General features: G+C 42.1%; 1 protein-coding gene across 2 annotated transcripts in view; it reads right to left on the bottom strand.

The window, feature by feature from the left end:
* The window catches only part of csmd2 (CUB and Sushi multiple domains 2), a 1532573-nt gene that overhangs the window by 526324 nt on the left and 982932 nt on the right, over positions 1-23317 (bottom strand). For both annotated transcript variants that reach the window (XM_078423311.1, XM_078423310.1), the window contains one exon: positions 6718-6830. In XM_078423311.1, the coding sequence (XP_078279437.1) occupies positions 6718-6830 (113 nt within the window). The remainder of the gene's footprint in view (positions 1-6717; positions 6831-23317) is intronic.

Genomic DNA, 23317 nt, shown 5'->3' on the forward strand with positions numbered 1-23317 from the left:
TTGTGAATAAATACCTTCGATTTGTACCAGTATCTGCAGTTATTTTCTTACACTTTCTTTCACTCAATTAGTCAATCACCATGTTCCCTTCATTAAGGTGGCTCTAGAATTCAGGCAAACATTTTAGACAGTGGACTCTGGAGTAATGAGGACATTGCCAGGAATTTCAAGAAACAAAGAAAAAAGTTTCAGTATTAACAGTTAATGATAAGTAAGTTAATGTTTGAATTCCTAATCCATTTTTAATGTTTTGCAAGTGCTTCTGGATGTAAAAGACAATCTGAAGCATTCGTGTTTTTTTTGGCACTAGGATGAGCTACCAAAGTCTGGGAGAACTATAAGGGGGGAAAATGAATATAGGCAGCATTGTATAAATCCTGGGGAGTAGAAAAGTATGCCGAGAATACAAGGATACTGATGCATAGAGGATAAAGAAACTGCAGATGCTGGAATCATGAGCAAAATAAAAAGCGCTGGAAGAACTCAGCAGGTCAGCCAGCATTCATGGAGGGCAATGGATAGGCAATGTTTCAGGTTGGGGCCCTACTTTTAGATTCAGATGCTGCTTGATATGCTGAGTTACTCCAGCACTTTGTGTTTTGCATCAATGGATAAAGCTGGGTTGGACATGTTGACCGAATGTAATATATTCAAGCTTGGCCATGAATCAAAGCTGGGAGCCAGTGTGGATTGTAAGGAGGAGGGAGGGGACAGTAGGGGCTGAGGGGTGTCTTGAGGAGGATGTCAATGTGAATAGGGGAGGACATCTGGGTGTAATATAATGCTAAAACATGTGGGGTCAGGCAACATTGGTAGCAAAAGCACAAGCAGAGAAAAAAGATAGGAAAGCAGAGTGTATTTTTAAAGCGTTTGGGTTTCAATTCAGAATGCCCCTGCCTTCTGCTGAACCGGCCTTCATACCTCAGTCACCACTGAAATATTGCAACTCCCCTGCTGTTAACCCGCTGTGTATCCCTGAAATAGTCGTCGACACAAGGAACTGCAGGTGCAGGCTTTCTAAAAATATACAAAGTGTTGGAGTAACTCCAATGGGTCAGGCAGCATCTCTGGAGGACATGGATAAGCAATGTTTTGGGTTGGATCTGAAGAAGGGTCTTGACCCAAAAGGCCACCTTTCCATGTCCTGTTGAGTTACTCCAGCACTTCGTATTTTTATCCGAAATACTCACTGGTTAGGAGCATCCAGTGAAGCCCTGAGTGGTGCCATGGCCTTGTGTGACGTAATCAGGTCATAGGGAAGGGCCTGAGCAACTCCCTCCATGAATCTGCAGGGATATCTTTCCTCGAGACAAAGACACACTCCCAGCTCTGCTGTGTCAACACTAACAAGCTTTTCCAATGCTTCAGACTGTCGTTTACATCCAGAAGCACTTGCAAAATATTAAAAATGGATTAGCAATTCAAACGTTAAGTTATGTATCATTAAATAATAAAATATAATCACTTGAATCACTTTTAATGTCTGAAAGCATTAATGTAAACACGAATGGTTTCTAGCTTATTCTTATCTTCTTTCCACGTAGCTGTAACTTCTCCAAAGAAACAAACCATCTCATGGATCTTCACCATCTCTAACATGCTGCAGAATCCATGGACAGCTGGTACTTGCCAACTAGCTGGTACTTTCAAAAGCAAATGCAGGCCACTCCACGCATAACTGTGATCAATACCTGGCCACATATGATCCATAATGTCACTTGAAATACACATTCTGCCTCCAATCTTTGATGATATTCAGCTTTTTAAAAAGATTACCTGGTATTACAATAATATCTTTTACAATTTATCAAACATTTTGACACCTTTACGTCCATTTAAGTTTGCTTGTTACATGGTAGTGTGGTTTTAGTTTGTTACCTGTGCAAACTTCCCACACTCAATTTACAACTTAATAATGAAGGGACAGAAACAGTTCTATACATTAATTAACTGAGAACATGTTCAATCATAACAAAATGCAATGTAATTACCAAGGCACTGGTGCACATTAGTATTCTAATTTCTTTATTTATGTGTAATTGCACTCTTGTACTTGGGCTTTAAAATCTAATTTTACCAAAATGTCTCTGCTTTCTGCACAACAAAATGAGCAGTTGCCACATTCAGGTAGCAACACTGAGCCAACTGCAGGATTTGGGAGAGATGGAAAGAAGGGAAAGTTCAAGAAGCAATGTTGTTGCATGCCTTCTTCTGCACATGCATCAGTATTCCTGCTGGGACTTTTGCTTACCCCCCCACCCCCCCCCCCCCCCCCCCATTTTCAGCAATGGAGCACGCTTCAGCAGGCAATGGCACTGCAGGTGCCACAAACAGATCCCGCACAGTACTGCGTGGAAAGGAACTGCAGATGCTGGTATGTGCCGAAGATAGACACAAACTGCTGGAGTAACACGGCGGATCAGGCAGCATCTCTGGAGAAAAAGGAAGGGTGATGAAAGAACGGTCCTGACTTTTCCTCCAGAGATGCTGCCTGACCCGTTGAGATGCTCTAGCAGTTTGTGACTATCTTCCTGCACAGTGCTAGTGGATATGTCACGGGGTGGGATAGTACTCTACTGATATCCATAGATATTAATCCCTGCATTCAGGCTGGGATGTCCACGCTGTGACCCTGGTCCAAGCACATCAATCTTATGTTTAGTTTAAAAAACTTATTGAAAGAAATCGCAACTGGGTGAGCAGCAGACTTTTACTTGATTTTATTTATTTGGTTTATTTGGGTTTTAATTGATGTTAGATTTGCATAAGCCTTATTATTGTGGTAATTTTATTATCATCTTTCTCTAATGGCTGCAGGTTATTTTTAAACACCAAGGACATTCGCAAACATTCAACATCAGTGACAGTCAGCAAACCTGGCGGACTGGAATAGGGGAGAGCACTGCCTGTCATTGAGTGTATCTTGTATCTTGTGGTCTTCACTTCCAAAGAGTCCACCAGGAACTCGACTGGAAGTATCCTATACCCACTAGGGACAATTTATTATTATTTTTTAACACTATCCTACATCCACGAGGGACAATTTTAACATTTACCAAGCCGATTAACCTACAAACCTATACATCTTTGGAGTGTGGGAGGAAACTGAAGATCTCGGAGAAAACCCACGCAGATCACGGGGCGAATGTATAAACTCCATACAGACGGCACCCATAGTCAGGATCGAACCCAGGTCTCCAGTGTTGCATTTGCTGTTAGGCAGCAACTCTGCCGCTGGGCCATCGTGGCCACATGCTGGGAGAGACACCTGCTTGTACGGTGAGGCAGTACAAATTTAGATTTTGAAGTTTAGAGATACAACAGGGAAACAGGCCCCTTCGCCCCACCAAATCCGCATCAACCAGCAACCAGCTGTAAGCACTGTAAGGCAGCAACTCTACCACTGCACCACCGTGCTGCCCCAAATGTGCTGGGAGCTAGCCTCGCAGCGATAGATTGTACCTGAGGCCATCCTGAATGATGCAATAAGCCCCAAGGCCAAGTAGACAACAATCTCCAAATGTTTAGTTTAGTTTAGAGATACAGTGCAGCCACAGGCCCTTCAGGCCACCAAGTCCATGCCGACCAGCGATCTCCGCACACTAACACTATCCTACGCACATAGGGACAATTTACTATTATACCAAGCCAATCAACCTACAAACCCGTACACCTTTGGAATGTGGGAGGAAACCGAAGATCCCCGAGAAAACCCACATAAGTTACAGGGAGAACGTACAAACTCCGTATAAGTCAAATCAAGTCAATTTTATTTGTATAGCACATTTAAAAACAACCCACGTTGACCAAAGTGCTGTACATCAGTTCAGGTACTAAGAACAAACGTACAATGGCACACAAACATAACAGCACATAAATAAACAGTTCACAGCGCCCCCTCAGAGGGCCTCAAACGCTAGGGAGTAGAAATAGGTTTTGAGCCTGGACTTAAAGGAGTCGATGGAGGGGGCAGTTCTGATGGGAAGAGGGATGCTGTTCCACAGTCTCGGAGCTGCAACTGCAAAAGCGGTTAGAAACAGCACCTGCAGTCAGGATCGAACCCGAGTCTCTGGCACCGTAAGGCAGCAGCTCTACCCCTGCGCCACCGTGCCACACTCAGTGACAGATGTCTGCCCCTTATTGTTCGGGATGTGAATGGAGAGGCAGTATCAGTATCGAAGAGAACACTGATTTGCTGTCCATTGTTGGGCTAAACTATTAAAATTTCTGAACGTTCTTCAAATGATGAAGGAGATGAATTTGAACATCAAATGGCTGCTTGGACAGCTGCTGAAATGAAGCCTCAGATTTGCCATAGAAGGTGATACAAAACTTGAACAATTTGCTCATAGCTGCATCATGAATTTGGGAGATTGTCTGTCTTCTTTTTTGATCTGCTAAGACACCTGTTATAGCATCGTGCAATGCATTTTGGTTGACCACATGGTGCATTTTCTTTCCTTGCTGTGAAGATAAACTGTTCCCTTTCCTAACTGTCCCCTCAAGGATTCTGTTCCCCCAACTCAAGTGTTCATCTTCATTCGTACCCTTTGCTCACAACACCTATTATTTTTATATATTGATTCATGCAACATGCTTGGAGCTCTGAACTCAGGGATTTGCTCTGCCATTCCAGAAGGCATTCACATACAAGCCAGGCCAGATAAAAATTATGGATTTCCTTCCCTCAAGGACATTAAGGAAGTAAATGGGGTTTTGTGGGTTCTGGTGATTGCATGGTAACCATAAAACATAAATAGATGCTGAAATTCAAATGCATTTAACCATTTGAATGTAAATTCTCCAGCTGTTATGATGGTGCTCCCATATCCTATGTTTTTTTTGTGAAGGAAGGTAGTCAAGGAGGATTCTGGAAGTGACTCTCTCTGAGGCACCCCATTCTTCCCCTTCCATCACTGCATGAAACCACACCCCCAAAAGGTCCATGATGAGTTGCTGGAAAACATATATTTGCTTCCTACGTAGTCATTGAGTCATTTAGCATGGATACATGCCATTTAGCCAATCATATCTGTGCCAGCCATCAAGTGCCTCCCCATACCAAATCAATTTTCCAACAATGAGCCCATTACCATCTCTGCCACGTGTAGAAAGGAAATGCAGATGCTGATATGTGCCGAAGATGGGCACAAAGTGTGGGGGTAACTCAGCGGGTCAGGCAACATCTCAGGAGAAAAAGGATGGGTGATGTTTCGGGTCAGCACCCTTCTACAGACTGAAAGTAGAGGAGGGGGAACTGGAGGTATGAAAAGGCCAGAACAAAGAAGGGCCTGCAACAGATGACCAACGAAGGGTGGAGCCCATAATGGCCCATAGTTGGGTGGGGAAGAGGTGATAACTAAGGGATACAAGAATGCGAACAGTGGAACTAGTAGGACGGCTAGGGTCGGGGAGGGAATGGAAGGGTTAATTGAAATTAGAGAAGTCAACATACATACCCCTGGGTTGTAAACTGCCCAAACAAAATATGAAGTGCTGTTCCTCCAATTTGCGCTTGGCCTCACTCTAACAGTGGAGGAAGCCCAGGACAGAAAGGTCAGTATCTGACTATGTGGGTCTATTGGTCTACCTTTTTTGCCATTATGTTTCAATTACCATGAGACACACCTTCCTCTTCCCTTCTCGCTCAGCCTACCAAGGAAACCATTCCCTCTACACCACTTGGTTAATTTTTCCAGCTCCATTCACACCTATCGCCATTCACAAGTACTCTGTGCCCTTTTCACCTCTTCCCTTCCCACAGTTTTAGTTTTAGAGATACAACATGGAGACAGGCACTTCGGCCCACAGAGTCCAGTCTGATCATTGATCACCTTCGTTCTATGTTATTCCACTCTCCTATCCACTCCCTGCATACAGAGGGCAATTTACAGAGTCCAATTAACCTGTAATCCCACACATTTGTTTTAGATTTTTAAATTTTTTAAATCATTTTTTATTTTTTTAGATTTAGAGATACAGCGCAGAAACAGACCCTTCGGCTCACCGGGTCCACGCCACCCAGCGATCCCCGCACACCAACACTAGTCCTACACCCACTAGGGACAATTTTTACATTTACCCAGCCAATTAACCTACATACCTGTACGTCTTTGGAGTGTGGGAGGAAACCGAAGATCTCGGAGAAAAACCCACGCAGGTCACGGGGAGAACGTACAAACTCCGTACAGACGGCACCCATAGTCAGGATCGAACCCGAGTCTCCGGCGCTGCATTCGCTGTAAGGCAGCAACTCTACCGCTGCGCCACCGTGCCGCTCATCTTTGAGATGCACGAGGAAACTGGACGATGAACTCACAGGGAGAATGTGAAAATTCCACCAGAGCTCAGGATCGAATCCTGGTCACTTGGCTCTACGAGGCAGCAGCTCCACCAACTGTGCCACCATTCTGCATCTGCACCATTGTGCTGCCCTGGTCATCATATCTGGGGATGCAAAAGTTCCTTCTGGCCACTGAGCAGAAATTCATTTTTGCCCTTTCCTTGAAACACGTTTGATTTTGTATGTTTCTCAGTTCAGATTAAAGATTGATTCTATTCATGGACGCTGACTCACCTGGTGAATACTTGAAGATCTTCTCTTCTCATTTCAGAGTTCCTGCAGCTGTGTTGCAGTTCCTCTGGTATTTTTTAAATCAAGATATAGTTGAAACTACATTTCATCTGAGGTCTGAGTAAGTAGGCATAAGTTCTTACCTTGATAATGAGCACTAAACCCTTTTTGCTTGTGATTACTGTCTGATGTGAAGTGAAGTCGGAGCCAGTTTTTACTACTGATAACAGGAGAAGGTAGATTCATTCCAGTCAACCTGCAAGAAAAGGTCATGACATTCAGTAAAGCTCAAGGGAAAAGTGTACAAGTCTCTGAATCTGTTGGGGACTGCTGCATATCGCAACCATCTGGCATTCAAATGCTGCAAAATATTGCATTATCTTCACATCACAAAAAAAAACCTTACTCCAAACAACCTCATTAAGTCAGATACAATTTTTTATGCAATTAAACATTATTTTCACAATTACTGTGGATGCATTATTCTGAAAGCTCGTATGAAATCCCAACCATGTCATTTTATTAATTAGCGTTGAATATTAATTTTAAAAGATCTCAATGGAATCTGAGCAGTTTTTTTTTCGCTTTTTATCAAAAGTATGGTGCCTTCAGGACAAGGAAGCAACCTAAGAGATGTGTCTGCAGTTGGCAGCTCGAGTACAAAGCGGAGTTGGCAAGGCTGAGATGATTAATAATGTGAAAACCTCTTTCCTCTGTGTAGTCTTCCAGCAAAAATAAACTTTTCCATCATAGCTGTCCTCCCAACAATTTATCCTAAAAAAAATTAATTTGGCAAGGACATTCATAATTATTTCAGCTGCTGGGAGCACAATAGTGGGTTATTTTCACAATTTTCATCAGTTCCCACAGCATCATTTGTCCTTGCAGTCACAAATAAGGACAGATTTACATAGACAAAACCAGAGCAGCTTAGAATAACCAGTTTGATTCATAAGCACCAGAGTTAATAACTGCTGGAGAAGCATATTTATAATTTTGAGTTAATTCATGGCTTCCTATTATTTAATATTAAAGTTACTAATGCTGCTCTCACTCAGGAAAACCAACCTGCAGGAGAAGCTCATGTTGTCCTTCTATCGCTGCTCCATCGAGAGTGTGCTGGCATACTGTATAACCACATGGTATGCCAGCTGCTCAGAAAAGGACAGGAAGGCCCTTCAGAGGGTCATCACGACGGCCCAGAAGATCATCGGCTGCTCACTGCCCTCCCTGGAGCACCTGTTCAGCCTACGCTGCCTCAGTAGAGCAGGCAAAATAATAAAAGATCCATCCCACCCCGGCCACCGTCTGTTTGTTCATCTGCCCTCTGGTCGACGTTTCAGGTCGATCAAATCCCGAACAAACAGACTTAAGAACAGTTTTTACCCCAGGGCCATACGAGAACTGAACACTACCTTTGCACTAGGCAACACCGTTAAAAAATCTTGTACTTAATATAATTGTATTTAATTGTATTTATGTATTTATTTGTTTTTGCATTTATTGCATATATGTTTGTACGCACCGTCAGGATTGGCTATTTTTTAATTTCGTTGTACTCGTTGCAATGACAATAAATGAATATTATTATTATTATTATTATTATTATTATTTATTATTATCATTAATCCCACACATAGTTTCCTGTGATACTTGTCTCGTTATCTTTGCTGACGAAAATCTTGATGAAAAGCTCAGCCTCCAACTTTTTACAAAGGTTGCCATGGAAAATCAATGAGAAGTAATTATAAGGGTCTCAATCCTCATCGTTTTCACTCCTGATCACACGTTTACCACATATCGTCCTGTGGTGCAAGGCAAAATGAAAAAAAAAGCAATCCAATTGAGGAAAAACCTGGAGAAATCTCCGAGGTCACTGTCATTTCACCTCTGTGACCTGATTTAGACAGGAGAAATTGAGATCTTCAATGTCTGTCTGCTGTCAGTCATCAGTATTGGAATGACTTATGGCAGTCTCAATCTTGATCTTACGGGACTTGAATACCGACTGCCGACCTGTCCAGATTGGCATAAACTTCTCAAATCTTCTTCTGACAAGCAGCAAGAATCTAAAGCGAAGAGAATTAAAAAGTTACCCGGAACCAAAGCTGGCAACATACTTTACCAAATACTTTGCAAAATCTGTTGGCAAGATGGTTAAGTGCTGGTTCCATTCATTGGCCACAGAAGAAAAGACAAGGTTAAATTACAGAGTATCCTCATCACTGTGATGAACTTAAATAGAAAATTTGCCAGCTTTGGTTCTGGAAGACTTTTTAAATTCCCTTCACTTTTGAATCATGTAGCTGGTCAGAAGAAGGTTGTAGAATTTGGTGTCAATCAGTGGTAAATTCCACAAAAGAAAGTCAAATACACATTAGATTAATAATAAAATATGCAGATAACACTGGTAACCCCAGTGTTTTCTGAAGACCAAGCCAATTTCAGTCCCACAACTTAAAAGTTATTAAATCTAGAAATTGGAAATAAATCTATTCCAAACCTTAATTTCCATGTCTAAAAAATAGGCCTATAATTTGCCAACCTCTGTACCTCTAGATTTAAGATCAGGAAATAATCAGACCAGCAACAGGAGGGATGCAACTATTTAAGTAAACTACTTAAGCAAGCTAATTAAGCAGAATGATTCACACCCAACTAACATGTTGCATGTACATGCTGCACTGAAAACCAACTTTGCCAGTGTGGTTCCTTGGACCAATTGCAATAACTTAAAGAAATGACAGATGTACTTTCCAGATTTTATATGTCCATTATGAATTCTTCTTTTGTCTCTCTGAGGAAATCACGTTGTTTTGGATAGTTGAGAAATTATACATAAACTAATACCCTCAGCTTCAGAATTTGGGCGCCACTGTAGCGCAGCGGTGGAATTCCTGTCTTACCGTGCCAGAGACCCAGGTTCGATGCCGACTATGGGTGCTTGTCTGTACAGAGTTTGTATGTTCTCCCCGTGACCTGCGTGAGTTTTCCCCTGGAGTTCCCGTCTCCTCCCACACTCCAAAGACGTACAGGTTTGGCTTGGTAAAATTGTAAATTATCGCTAGTGTGTGTAGGATAGTGATAATGTGCGGGGATCGCTGGTTAAAGGGCCTGTTGCAGTGCTGTATCTCTAAATTCTAAACTAAACTAATCTAAATATATTGTGGAGAGTGCAGAAACAAATGCAGAAAGGTTACATCATTTAATTTATCCACCAGACATTGTGAAATCCATACATATGAAGTTTTGTTCATTTTATCAGGGATAATAATCACTTTATGTGTTTGTATACCAGTTTTCATGCTAATATTAACTCAAATATTGCCACTGAGATGTAGTTTTTCAGCTGGGAGAGGGGGGAAATGCAAATCAAAGTTTATTAAATCATAAATACATTCATTTTCTGATTATTCACAAAATGCTGGAGTAACTCAGCAGGTCAGGCAGCATCTCAGGAGAGAAGGAATGGGTGACGTTTCGGGTCGAGACCCTTCTCCTGAGATGCTGCCTGACCTGCTGAGTTACTCCAGCATTTTGTGAAAAAATACCTTCGATTTGTATCAGCATCTGCAGTTATTTTCTTACACTTAGTTTACTGATTAGTGTCTCAGTTATGAATGCCAATATATATATATGTATGCATTTATGTCACAATGTCAGTGCATAATACTTGTTCTTGCTGATGAAGGAACCATTCCCTGGATGAGTTGTTAAACTGAGAACATTGTTTTGGTTCAGGCAGATGTGGAACTCCCTTGTCACTGTTGAAGGGTGAGCAGAAAACCTTTGTTTCAAATCACATTTTTCCAAAAGGAAGGCAACCAACAAAAGGCAGGTATACTTCCATAACATTGTTCTTGTGGACTACTGTATCACACACTGCCATGTCTATTATTGTTCCGACAAGCATATAATTGTTTAATGAGGTCACTTTCTTTAAAACTATGATCGATCTGGGATAAAATCATCATGCATTCTGCCTAACCTGATTAATATTTGGACTTAACACAAAGTGCTGTGGGAACTCAGTGAGTCAGGCAACATCTGGGGAGGGGAGGGAAGGGACAGGCAAGGTTTCGGATCCAGACCCAGTTCCAACCCCACCTGTCTTCAAACTTTCTCCCCCTATTACAATCAATCTGAAGAAGGTTTCTGTGACTCAAAACATCACCTATCCATGTTCCCATTCCTTCTCTCCAGAGATGCTGCCTGTCCCGCTGAGTTACTCCAGCATTTTGTGTCTATCTTTGGATTAAACTAGCATCTGCAGTTCCTTCATACACCTATCCACATTCTCCAGAGATGCTGCCTGACCCGCTGGGTTACTCCAGCACTTTGTCTTTTTTTCTTCTTTAAATTCCAAGTTAAAATTCCATCACAACAATTAAAATTTGTAACATCATGAACACATCCTTCCTCAGTGCTGTATCTATTTTCACTGACTCTGCTTCTGCCGATTACATATTTTAATTACTTAAAAGGTATAATACGAATTGATGAACATTCTGGAAACATTCTGGGGTCAGAGGTAAGAAGAGTAGCCATTCCAACAACTGGTCCGACTCCAGATTCTGACATCAGACTGAAAGGAGCTGATGCAAGAACAATTCTACCCGTCCCCAAGGACTTTATCTGATAGGTGAGAGACCCAGCACAATCAAGTCCTTCACTTTCAATTACCATGATCTACAGTGATTTGTACAAAGTATATTTCAAAGCACATTAGATTCAATTTGCTAAACTGGAATTTAAATTCCATAGAAACCTCCTCACCTAACTAATCCATCTGTTCAGTTCTCCCTCATGTGCTCATTAACTTTCCCAGGGCTGTGTTAATGTGATTCACCTTAATTAGGTTCACCAGCAACTCTACCAATGTCACTGGGGTGCAGCTGGTAGGACTGCTGCCTCACACAGCCAGAGACCCAAGTTCGATCCCAGCCTCAGGTTCTGTCTGTGTGGAGTTTGCACATTCTCCCAGTGACCACGTGGGGCTTCTCCAGGCGCTCCGTTTTCTTCCTACATCACAAAGATGTGCGAGATTGTAGGTGAATTGGCCCCAGTGTCTCGGAAGCGGATGACATAGAACTGGTGTGAAAGGGTGGTCAGTGTGGACTCCATGGGTCTAAGGGCCTGTTGCCATGCTGTATGAAGTAAACTAAACAATCAATCAAAAATTACCTTCTTTCGTGACATGATCCACATTCTAACCATTGACTGTTTTTAAGAGATTTCCTCTTATTTCACTTTGGATTTATTAACAACTACTTTTGTTTGGAAACCTCTCAATTCAATGAATAACATTATGAATTAATCTGATAAAGGAATTATCCTATGGATGGATGATGAGAGAAAAAATTGCAGGAGGCCTGGCTGAGATGCATAGACGCAGATAAGGTAACAGAAGACTGGAGGGTGACGACCATTGTGTCTCTATTTAAGAAGGGCACAAAGAAACACCTGAGAATCAGTAAGCCTAAAATCTGTGTTAATAAAGATACTGGAGAGGTTTCTGAGGGATAAGATGTATGTGCATTTGGAAAGATAGTAGTTGATTGGGGATAGTCAGCATGGTTTTGTGCATGGTTTAGTGTCTTTTGAATTTGATTGAAGAAGTAACCTAGAACGTTGATGAGGGCAGGGCCACAGCCATTGTCCATGTGGACTTCAGCAAGACCTTTAATAAGATTCCGCATGATACGCTGCTCCTGAAATCGCTGAGGATCCAGGGAGAACCAGCTCAATGGATACAGAATTACTTTCATGGTAGCAAACAGAGGGTGGTGATGGACGATTTTTTGTTCACCTGTGGCAAGTGGTATGCATCAGAGATCGGTGCTGAGCCTATTGCTGTTTGTTATTGATATCAATGATTTAGATGAGAATGTACAAGGCGTGATTAGTAACTTTGCTGATTACACTAAAATAGAAAGCATAATAGACAGTAAAGATGGTTATCAAGGAGGAATGTAGGGGAATCAAAACAAGAGGGCATATGTTGAAGGTGTGAGGGACAAGGTTTAATAGATTTAAACTGATGGGCAGCTTTTTCACTCAGAGGGTGGTGGGAGTATGGAATAAGCAGTCAGAGAAGGTGGTTGAGGCAAATACTATAACAGCATTTAAAAGACATTTGGACAGCTATGTGGATAGGAAAGGTTTAGAGGGTTCTGGGCCAATTGTGGGCAAATGGGACTAGCTTAGATGGGGTATATAGTTTGGCATAGATGAGTTGGCCAAAGAGTCTATTTTAATAATGCCAAGCCTACCAACACTCAAAATAGTCTAACAAGACAGCAAAGGGCCACTCTGCTAGAGATTCATTAATTTTGACATATATCAACCAATTCTTACCTTGTAGGTTATTAAATGAACAGCCTCATATTTGCAAATCAACTCTCATCCAGAGAAGAAATAGAGCGATGTTTAATTATGGGGTGTCTTTGTGTTCAATCTTTGCACTGAACTCCTGCATGTTCCAGCCACCACATTTATTATTTGCAAACTCGCAGGTCCAGACCACTTCCTGACCAGTTGTCACAACCATCCCACAAAGTGGAGGAGTCCACGAGCGAAGACTTGGCCTTAGGATATGGCACCCAAGCAAAATATTTGAATACAAAGCATTAGAAAAGGCAAAAATATTTTATTTTTAAACACAACTTGCCAATGAAAGTCCAGAAGAAAGGCAAGTACAATTTTTTTCATGTGACTTAACTTAGTTACTTTAGATATTTGTAGTTGTTTGTGTGTCTTTCTGTGACTGTGTGTGTGTTTGTGTCTGTGTGTCTGTGTGTCTGCACGCATGATAAAAATATTACAACTATTTTTATTTGGTTTAGATTACAGATACAGCATGGAATCGGGCCCTTCGGCCATCGAGTCGGCGCTGGCCATACACTAGTACTATCCTACGTACTAGGGACAATGTACAATGTTTACCAAAGCCAATTAACCGACAAACCTGAACGTCTGTGGAGTGTAGGAGGGAACTAGAGCCTCCAGAGAAAACCCACCCGGTCACAGGGAGAAAGGACAAACTCCACACAGACAACACCCGCAGTAATGATCGAACCCTGGTCCCTGGCACTACAAGGCAACAACGTTACTGCTGTGCCACTGTGCACCCTATTTGTAAACAAATACGACCGCTCTATTTATATATAGATCCTGAAGGATTTTAAAGCATTGCACATTAACTGTAGACAGCATGGAGCAAACTTCACTGACTGACAAATTCCTTGCATCAGCTTAGGGGGCACTTGCCCAAAGGGCCTGTCCTATTCTGGGCCGCACCAATGTGCTGAGAGCAAATGGAAGGCAATGCCCAAAAGCACAGTGGAAGAAGCAACATGGGTCTAGGAAGCAACGATGGGCAATGGGACATCTAATCTACAAACATAGAACTTTCCCAGTTGTCTCCACTCCGCTGCTCCTTGCCACCAGTCTGGGTGGTTGACTTTCAATCAACAGTGCAGAACAATTAATGACGATTTACTTCCTTGCCTGAAAGGAATTCCTGTCTGTGACCGGGGAACCTTTTTCATTCCAGCATATGGAATGTAGAAATGATCATACGCCTTCTCTGTGTCCTTGATATTCAACCCATTTAACAGAGTGCTGGCTAAGCAAACACAGTCTCTGAATGATAAATAACTCTCATAATCACAAAATAATTACCTGTGGGCATCAGGATTTGGATGATACATTGAACAGCAGAAGAACAGAGAAACATCTGTGCACCGCTGTGGACTAGTTAGAATTAGAATGTACCTGTCAGTGAAATTATATTAATAAAATTGTCCTCAGAAGAGGAAACTGTCAGAGGAAACTTAAACGCACTCAACATGCTCTCCAACAGAGGCAAGAAACCAGTCAATCTCACAGCATCACTGACTGTCAAGCTTATCCATAATACCCATCTTCGGAGATATCGTGATATCTGATATTGAGGGAGGCCTAAAGGATTACAAATCAACAACTGCTTCTCTGTGAATCCCTGAGAAATCCATCCACAGGACACGAACTGACAGCAAACATACCTTGCAGACCTGAACTTGTTAAATGGGTTTCCAATCATTCCAAAGTGTACATTCTCGTGTCTGTGATCTCAGCTTTTCCATTAACCAACAAGTCCTTGGACTGTAATGTATTTTTCCTTCTCCAAGTCCAATTATTCTGTTTGGCCATGTAAGTTATTTCAAAATTAAATAAAATTATGTTTCCCATTTCCGATATCAGAATTTCCATTTGAGATCCTTACTCTTTTGCATCCTTATGCTGACCCATCTACCACTCAGATGAAGGCGGCCAAACATAAAACCGAGCTTTGCATGCTCGGTTTGATGTACTTTCTATGCTTCAGTGAAAATGTTTGTGAAGGTTTGGAACTTGACATTGCCGTGCATCCAAGCATCTGGGTAATCCTGATCCAGATTACCTTCTTTCTTGAATGTTGTCCCATTGTAATTAAACAGATTTTAATTATCTCGACAGATTAGCTCCAGTTCCCAGACAAGTTTGTTGGGTGTGGAGTGCAATAATGCAATGAGAAGGATTGAAAAAAAGTGTCCGGGCAATGAAACAATCTTGGCTGACACTGGTGGGCACTAAGATTGCCGTTGTAGTGGACCCTTGGTTAGATACATTCTGCTTCTGCTGCCTCAATTCACTGTCACACCGAACACCACAGCCCCACCCGGCTCAGACACGCCCCGCAAAGAGTGGGTCGCCCTGAACCGGCTCCGCACAGGGGTCGGCCGGTTCAACGCCAACGTGCATCATTGGGGGTTGCGTTCATCAGCAGCCTGTGTGTGTGGAGCAGACCAGCAAACAGCGCAGCACGTCATTTTTGACCGCACTGTCCTCCGTCCCCCTGGTGGAGGGGTAGACCTCACGGCCCTTGACAACAGCATATTGCACTGGCTACAGCGCCTGGAGGGCGTTACATAATTTCTGCTGCCTCAAATGCAAGAAGAAGGTTAGATACATAATTTGCATGCCAATATGAATCTATCATTAGAATGGATTTTTATGGGGAGTTAAATCTGAGGTGCGGGTTCCATTGTCACTCTGCGTAAAAATCAAAGGCTTTAGCGAGGTCGGAAAAAGGAATGCCAGAAACGTTGGTGCTCTTAGACAATAGACAATAGGTGCAGGAGTAGACCATTCAGCCCTTCGAGCCAGCACCGCCATTCAATGTGATCATGGCTGATCATTCTCAATCAGTACCCCGTTCCTGCCTTCCCCCCATACCCCCTGACTCCACTATCCTTAAGAGCTCTATCTAGCTCTCTCTTGAATGCATTCAGAGAATTGGCCTCCTCTGCCTTCTGAGGCAGAGAATTCCACAGATTCACAACTCTCTGACTGAAAAAGTGTTTCCTCATCTCCGTTCTAAACGGCCTACCCCTTATTCTTAAACTGTGGCCCCTGGTTCTGGACTCCCCCAACATTTGGAACATGTTTTCTGCCTCTAACTTGTCCAACCCCTTAATAATCTTATACATTTCGATAAGATCCCCTCTCATCCTTCTAAATTCCAGTGTATAGAAGCCTAGTCACTCCAGTCTTTCAACATACGACAGTTCCGCCATTCCGGGAATTAACCTAGTAAACCTACGCTGCACGCCCTCAATAGCAAGAATATCCTTCCTCAAATTTGGAGACCAAAACTGCACACAGTACTCCAGGTGCGGTCTCACTAGGGCCCTGTACAACTGCAGAAGGACCTCTTTACTCTTCCTGGCTTCTTCCCTGGAGTTGTCATACACCAACGATAAAGTCCACTGTCCATGGACTCGATATTAGTTAATATTGTGAATCGTTGGTTTTCCTCAAAGTCAGAGAGAGGGAAAACAAAGTAGCATGTTTAATTTGTGAAATACAGATGAACAACAGCTCAGGATTTCAACCTGAAACGTTAACTTTGTTTCTCTTTGTACAGTTGCTAATTGAACTGCTAGTTTTTCCAACAATTTTTCCTTATTCTTCAGATTTCCAGCATTTGTAGTTGGTCTCATTTTAAATTGCTGTGATGTTAATTCTATCTTATGTATTGGTGGTGTGTTATATGGTGACAAAAGGCACAAGCAGTATGTTAGACTTACTATGTGCACTGGGCACTAGTGTTGCTGCCTTGCAGTGCCAGAGACCCCGGTTCTACCCTGACGATGGGTGCTGTTTTTGCGGAGTTTGTATGTTCTCCCCGTGACTGCGTGGGTTTTTCCCAGGTGCTCCGGTTTCCTCGCACACTCCAAAGACATATGGATTTGCAGGTTAATTGGCTTCAGTAAAAATTGTAAATTGTCCATAGGATAGTGCTAGTGAACAGGGATCGCTGGTCGGTGCACACTTGGTGGACTGAAGGGCCTGTTTCCGCACGGTATCTCTAAAACTAAAGCTAAACTCTGAGGTATTATATTTTGGGACAAGCAATGATAAAGTCACTGGGTTATTATCCAGAAGCCTGAATTATTGATCTGCAGATATGACTTCAAACCACATCATGACATATGGAAAATCTAAATTCAAGTTATTAATAATTAAGGTGTCTGGAAGAAGAAGCTGACATGAGTTACGAGAATCATGAAGTTATTAGTTATTGTAAAACCCACCAGGTGCACTGGTGTCTTTCAGAGAAGGAAATTTACCATGCGTTCCTGATCTGTCTGTATCTATTTTTACTCACGTGGACTGCTTGCCAGGCCATTGTTTATTGCCCATCCATTGAGAAGGTCGTGGTGATTCTGGGCAGTCTAACAAGGGAAGGATCTACACAGTGAATGTCCAGACTTTGGGGAATGTTGTAGAGCAGAGGGATCTGGGAGCGCAGGTACATAGTGAATGAAAGAGGCATCACAGTTAGATAGGGTGGTCAAGAAGGCTTTCGACATATTGCCGTTCATCAGTCAGAGTATTGAGTATAGGACTTGGGAGGTCATGTTACAGTTTTATAAAACATTAGTAAGGCCACATTTAAATTATTGTATTCAGTTTTGGTCACCATGTTATAGGAAAGATGTCAAGCTGGAAAGGGCGCAGAGAAGATTTATGAGGATGTTTCCAGGACTGGAGGGGCTGAGCTATAGGGAGAGGTTGAGCAGGCTAGGGCTTTATTCCTTGGGGTGCAGGCGGATGAGGAATAATCTTATAGAGGTTCACAAGATCATGAGAGTAATAGATTAGGTAAATGCACAGAGACATTTGCCCAGAATAGGGGAATCAAGAACAAGATGACATAGGTTTAAGGTGGGGGGGAAAGAATTAATAGGAACTTGAGCGGTAACATTTTTACACAAAGGGTGGTGGGTATATGGAATGAGCTGCCAAAGGAGGTAGTTGAGGCAAATACGATAATAACATTTAAGAGACATTGGGACAAGTACGCGGGTAAGACAGGTTTAGAGGGTCATGGGCCAAGCAGGGGTAGGTGGGACTAGTATAGACGGGGCATGTTGGTCGGCGTGGGCAAATTGGACCAAAGGGCCTGTTTCCACACTGTATGACTCTAAGAACAATATAACGTAGTTAGGTGTATGCAAGTGATCCATATGCATTACAGCAAATACATTTTCTTAACCAAGGTGAATGACAACATTTGCTTGTAGATAATGTGTGCTGCCAACAGAACAAGAATTTATTGTCCACATTTCATCGCTTAAAAGGGACAGAGAATCAACCATATTCTGCACCACTGGACTCATCCAGCAAGTTGGCAGTATTCCCTCCGAGCCCATTGATCGGAGGTCACATTTCCTGTCTCAATATCATGTAGATTCCGGATGACTTACTTAATGTTTGAACTTAGACAACCGGATGATGCTAATATTCTAACTTCAACATCAGAATTCATAAATCTTCCAAAGTTTTCAAATGTTAGAGGAAGGAATTCACTTTATACTTCTTCCCACTCAAGATTAAGTGAGATTTATGATGCCTTTGTCGTGAACTCTATTTTATTTCGTCAAAACAAATTAAAAATTCTGCTGCCCTCAGTACAATTAACAATTTCCCTCATACTATATATCTCTTCAAATGCCAGGTATATTCAATTTTATTTTCATCTTTGTGAATTATATTGTTATTTTCCTCCATTAATTGTCTTTAGGTTCCATGCAACTTTCCATTCATAATGACTTCACATGTAACTCTGCCAAGCTCATCCTGAAGCTTGTACCTTGAGCAATGCAACTTTTAACGATGCATATTTCTTGCCAGACTCAAATTTGGAACATATTAATTTGAATGATATTATCTTGTGACCTAGAAAGAGGACATTTTGCCCATTGAGTCAATAGACAATAGACAATAGGTAAAGGAATAGGCCATTCGGCCCTTCAAGCCAGCACCGCCATTCAATGTGATCATGGCTGATCATTCACAATCAGTACCCCGTTCCTGCCCTCTCCCCATACCCCCTGACTCTGCTATCATTAAGAGCTATATCTAACTCTTTCTTGAAAGCATCCAGAGAATTGGCCTCCACTGCCTTATGAAGCAGAGAATTCCACAGATTTACAACTCTCTGAGTGAAAACGATTTTCCTCATCTCCGTTCTAAATGGCCTACCCCTTATTCTTAAACTGTGGCCCCTGGTTCTGGTATCCCCCAACATCAGGAACATGTTTCCTGCCTCTAGCGTGTCCAATCCCTTAATAATCTTATATGTTTCAATAAGATCCCCTCTCATCTATGCCGGCCCTCAGTGCAATCAGATCAATCCCATTCTCCCACATTTCATTGGGACCCATGCTTTCTCACATTTCCATCACGTTGACTCCTATACCACTCTCATATAGCACTGATTATTTACACCAAACAATTAAGGTATCAAACAACACATCTTTGGGGGATGAGAAGAAACCTGAGAATTCTGGAGAAACATGCAAACCCCACACAGACCATGTTTATACACAACTGCCAAGCTACTTCCTTCTTGCCCAAAGTATAATACAAATGGCTCATCATGTTAGGACAGGAGGCAGAATGCTGGAGTAACTCAGCAGGTCAGGCAGCATCTCTGGAGAAAAGGAATAGGTGACATTTCAGATCAACACCCTTCTTCAGAGTGAGTCAGGGGAGAGGGAAACTAGAGACTGGATTGATGAAAACAAACTCAGTCGGATACAAAGATAGACACAAAATGCTGGAATAACTCAACGGGACAGGAAGCATCTCTGGAGAGAAGGAATGGGTGACGTTTTGGGTCGAGACTCTTCTTCAGTCTGAAGTAATGTTGGAGTAACTCTGAGGGACAGGCAGCATCTCCTGAGAGAAGGAATGGGTGATGGTGGGAAACATCACCCATTCCTTCTCTCCAGAGATGTTGCCTGTTCTGCTGAGTGAAAGAAAGGTCTCAACCCAAAACATCACCCATTCCTTCTCTCCAGAGATGCTGCCTATCCCACTGAGTTCTCCAGCATTTTGTGTCCATCTTCGATTTAAACCAGGATCTGCAGTTCTTTCCTACACATTTAGTAGAGCTTTACTCTTTCTCCAAAATGCTCTTGTGCAAAGAGAACAAATACTGGCAATACTTTTCGATTAAAAAATCATGTTGATTAATTTGGGTAGGAGGTTACACCTTAACATTCGCAAAGTGGTGTTACAACAATTAATCTGAATGTTTTTGAGGAAATAAACACTTGTTTTGGGTCTAAATTGGGTTTCGTTACCCAGATAAAAAACAAGCCAAATAAAAGGTCATTGATCTGAAACATCAACTCTATTTTTCATTCTATGGGGCCATGGGATTAAGTGAGTACTTTCAAATAATATTTGGAAATTGTTCCCCTTCATTTATCCATAGAAAGGGCAGTTCAATAGGTTATGATCTGAAAATACCAGTCTTATTATAAAAATTACCATTTCACCAATTTTTATTCTGAACTTTATTCATCTCTAAAGCAATGGTTCCATCTGAATAAACCTTTCACACCCCAGTGACATTGAATGAATCAAATATACATACATCACTTGCCACACCATTGAAATGCTAACTGTAACATATTTCAAAGAATTTGCTCTCCATATCCACTCCACAGTAATTGATTATGAATCAAAGATAACTATCTTTGTATGTAGGTTAATTGGCTGGGTAAATGTAAAAATTGTCCCTAGTGGGTGTAGGATAGTGTTAATGTGCGGGGATCGCTGGACGGCACGGACTTGGAGGGCCGAAAAGGCCTGTTTCCGGCTGTATATATATGATATGATATGATATCTATAAACTTTTGCAAAGTGGAGTTGATTAAATAGTTAACGAGGAAGAATATATACATATTATCGAGTTAAGTAAAAAATGAGATGATAAAATTGTCTGATATGCTTTTCCATCTTACTCTTGGCTTATCCGTCCTTTTATTCTGTTTCAATTTTTAACACTTCCGATAAAAATGTAGCATTCACGATGGTCACAAAACCCACATGACCGTGGAATGTGCAGAAATATCTAACTTGAACAGAATATCTAATTTCCATCTTACTTTCCCGGTTTTTGAAATTGAATGTAATGCCGAAACCCATGATATATGTAAGCTTCAACTTTACTTTAGATTTTAGAGATACAGCATGGAAACAGGCCCTTCGGCCCACCCACGCCAACCACCAATCACCCCATATACTGGCACTACCTTACACAATAGAAACAATTTACAATTTTACTGTAGCCAATTAACCTACAAACCTGTATGTCCTTGGAGTGTGGGAGGAAACTGGAACACCCAGACGAAACCCATGCAGTCACAGGGAGAACGTACAAATTCTGTAGACAGCACCCATAATCAGAATCGAATCAGGGTTTCTGGTGCTGGAAGGCAGCAACTCTACTGCTGTACCATTGTCATTTATTCATTTCCATAACAGGCATCCCCATCACACTCAACGACATATTTTCAATAGGTTACTGATGAATATTGAAGAAAATGAGGTGAATGAGACCATTTGGTGAATGAACAACAGATCGATAGTTGGTTAGAAGGGTGGATTGCATGAAGAAACATCTGATTGTCATATGGGGCATGTTGTACGTGTTTTCTGAACGCTTTAAGGAGGGTTCAGAAATAAAGGCCTTGGCCTTGTTGAACTGCCCCTAAATAGAAGCATCAAAGATGACCATCACAAAACAGAAATATAGTTCCATCCAAAAGTCATGTGTCAGCACTTCCAAACTCCATAATAAAAAATCTTGCCTAAGACACATTCTCACTAAACAATTTCTCGACAGGAACTGAGAACGCAGTCACAGCATTGAGACTTTATTCACACCAGGACTCCTGACCTTTCACCATCATCCATTCTCAATCCATCCATGTTCAATGAGGAGTTTGCCAAATAACATGAAGGCAATACCAAAATAAATTATTTCACACTATGAGGGGTTCTTTCTCCAAGTATTGTAATTGCAGGTACACCTCTCCAAAGCAAGTTATTCTGACCGCTGTGCGCACCACAGCTAAATCAGTTGCAGCTATGTTTGAAACAGGTTAGGTATGGTCTGAGTGAGTTAACTCCCCTCTCCTCCATGTCTAAACCATTCATCCACAACGTAAATTCTCACAATTGTGTGCTCCTATAAATGATTATCATACCTGCGGAAGATAACTGCATATTTGTGGATGATTTTTTTTCCAAGAGAGAAACATCTAGATGAGGACAAGAAGGACACAAAGATCCTTCATATATTCTGGAAAATATGGCGCTAGATTGAAGAGAAAAAGGGCGGCACAGTGGTGCAGCAGTCGAGTTGCTGCCTTACAGCGCCAGAGACCCAGCTTTGATCCCGACTACGGGTGCTTGTCTGTACGGAGTTTGTACGTTTTTCCCAGGACCAGCGACGGTTTTCTCGGGGATTTCCAGTTTTAGACAATAGACAATAGACAATAGACAATAGGTGCAGGAGTAGGCCATTCAGCCCTTCGAGCCAGCACCGCCATTCAATGCGATCATGGCTGATCACTCTCAATCAGTACCCCGTTCCTGCCTTCTCCCCATAACCCCTCACTCCGCTATCCTTAAGAGCTCTATCCAGCTCTCTCTTGAAAGCATCCAACGAACTGGCCTCCACTGCCTTCTGAGGCAGAGAATTCCACACCTTCACCACTCTCTGACTGAAAAAGTTCTTCCTCATCTCCGTTCTAAATGGCCTACCCCTTATTCTTAAACTGTGGCCCCTTGTTCTGGACTCCCCCAACATTGGGAACATGTTTCCTGCCTCTAATGTGTCCAATCCCCTAATTATCTTATATGTTTCAATAAGATCCCCCCTCATCCTTCTAAATTCCAGTGTATACAAGCCCAATCGCTCCAGCCTTTCAACATACGACAGTCCCGATGCTCCAAAGACAGACAGGTTTCTAGGTAAATTGTCCCTCGTGTGTGGATAATCTTTGTTACCCCGAAAGGAACACCATGTTTTTGCAGCCATTATTGTTCTCTAATGGATATAGTTCATTATTCTTGTTTACCCTCCACAGCCCAAGTTCTTCCTTAAGATCTCTTGTCCACCGAGTCCGTGCAGACCAGCGATCCCCATACACTTAGACTATACAATACAATACAATATATCTTTATTGTCATTGTACAGGGGTACAACGAGATTGGGAATGCGGGTCCCTCGTCAGCGGGTAGTCCATAGAGCTCAGAGGACCATCGGAACACAGCTACCAGACATGGAGGGCATCTACAACACACAATGCCTCAGAAAAGCCACCAGCATCCACAAAGACTCTTCACACCCCT

Source organism: Rhinoraja longicauda, chromosome 27, assembly GCF_053455715.1.
Source record: "Rhinoraja longicauda isolate Sanriku21f chromosome 27, sRhiLon1.1, whole genome shotgun sequence".
Taxonomy (NCBI): Eukaryota; Metazoa; Chordata; class Chondrichthyes; order Rajiformes; family Arhynchobatidae; genus Rhinoraja; species Rhinoraja longicauda.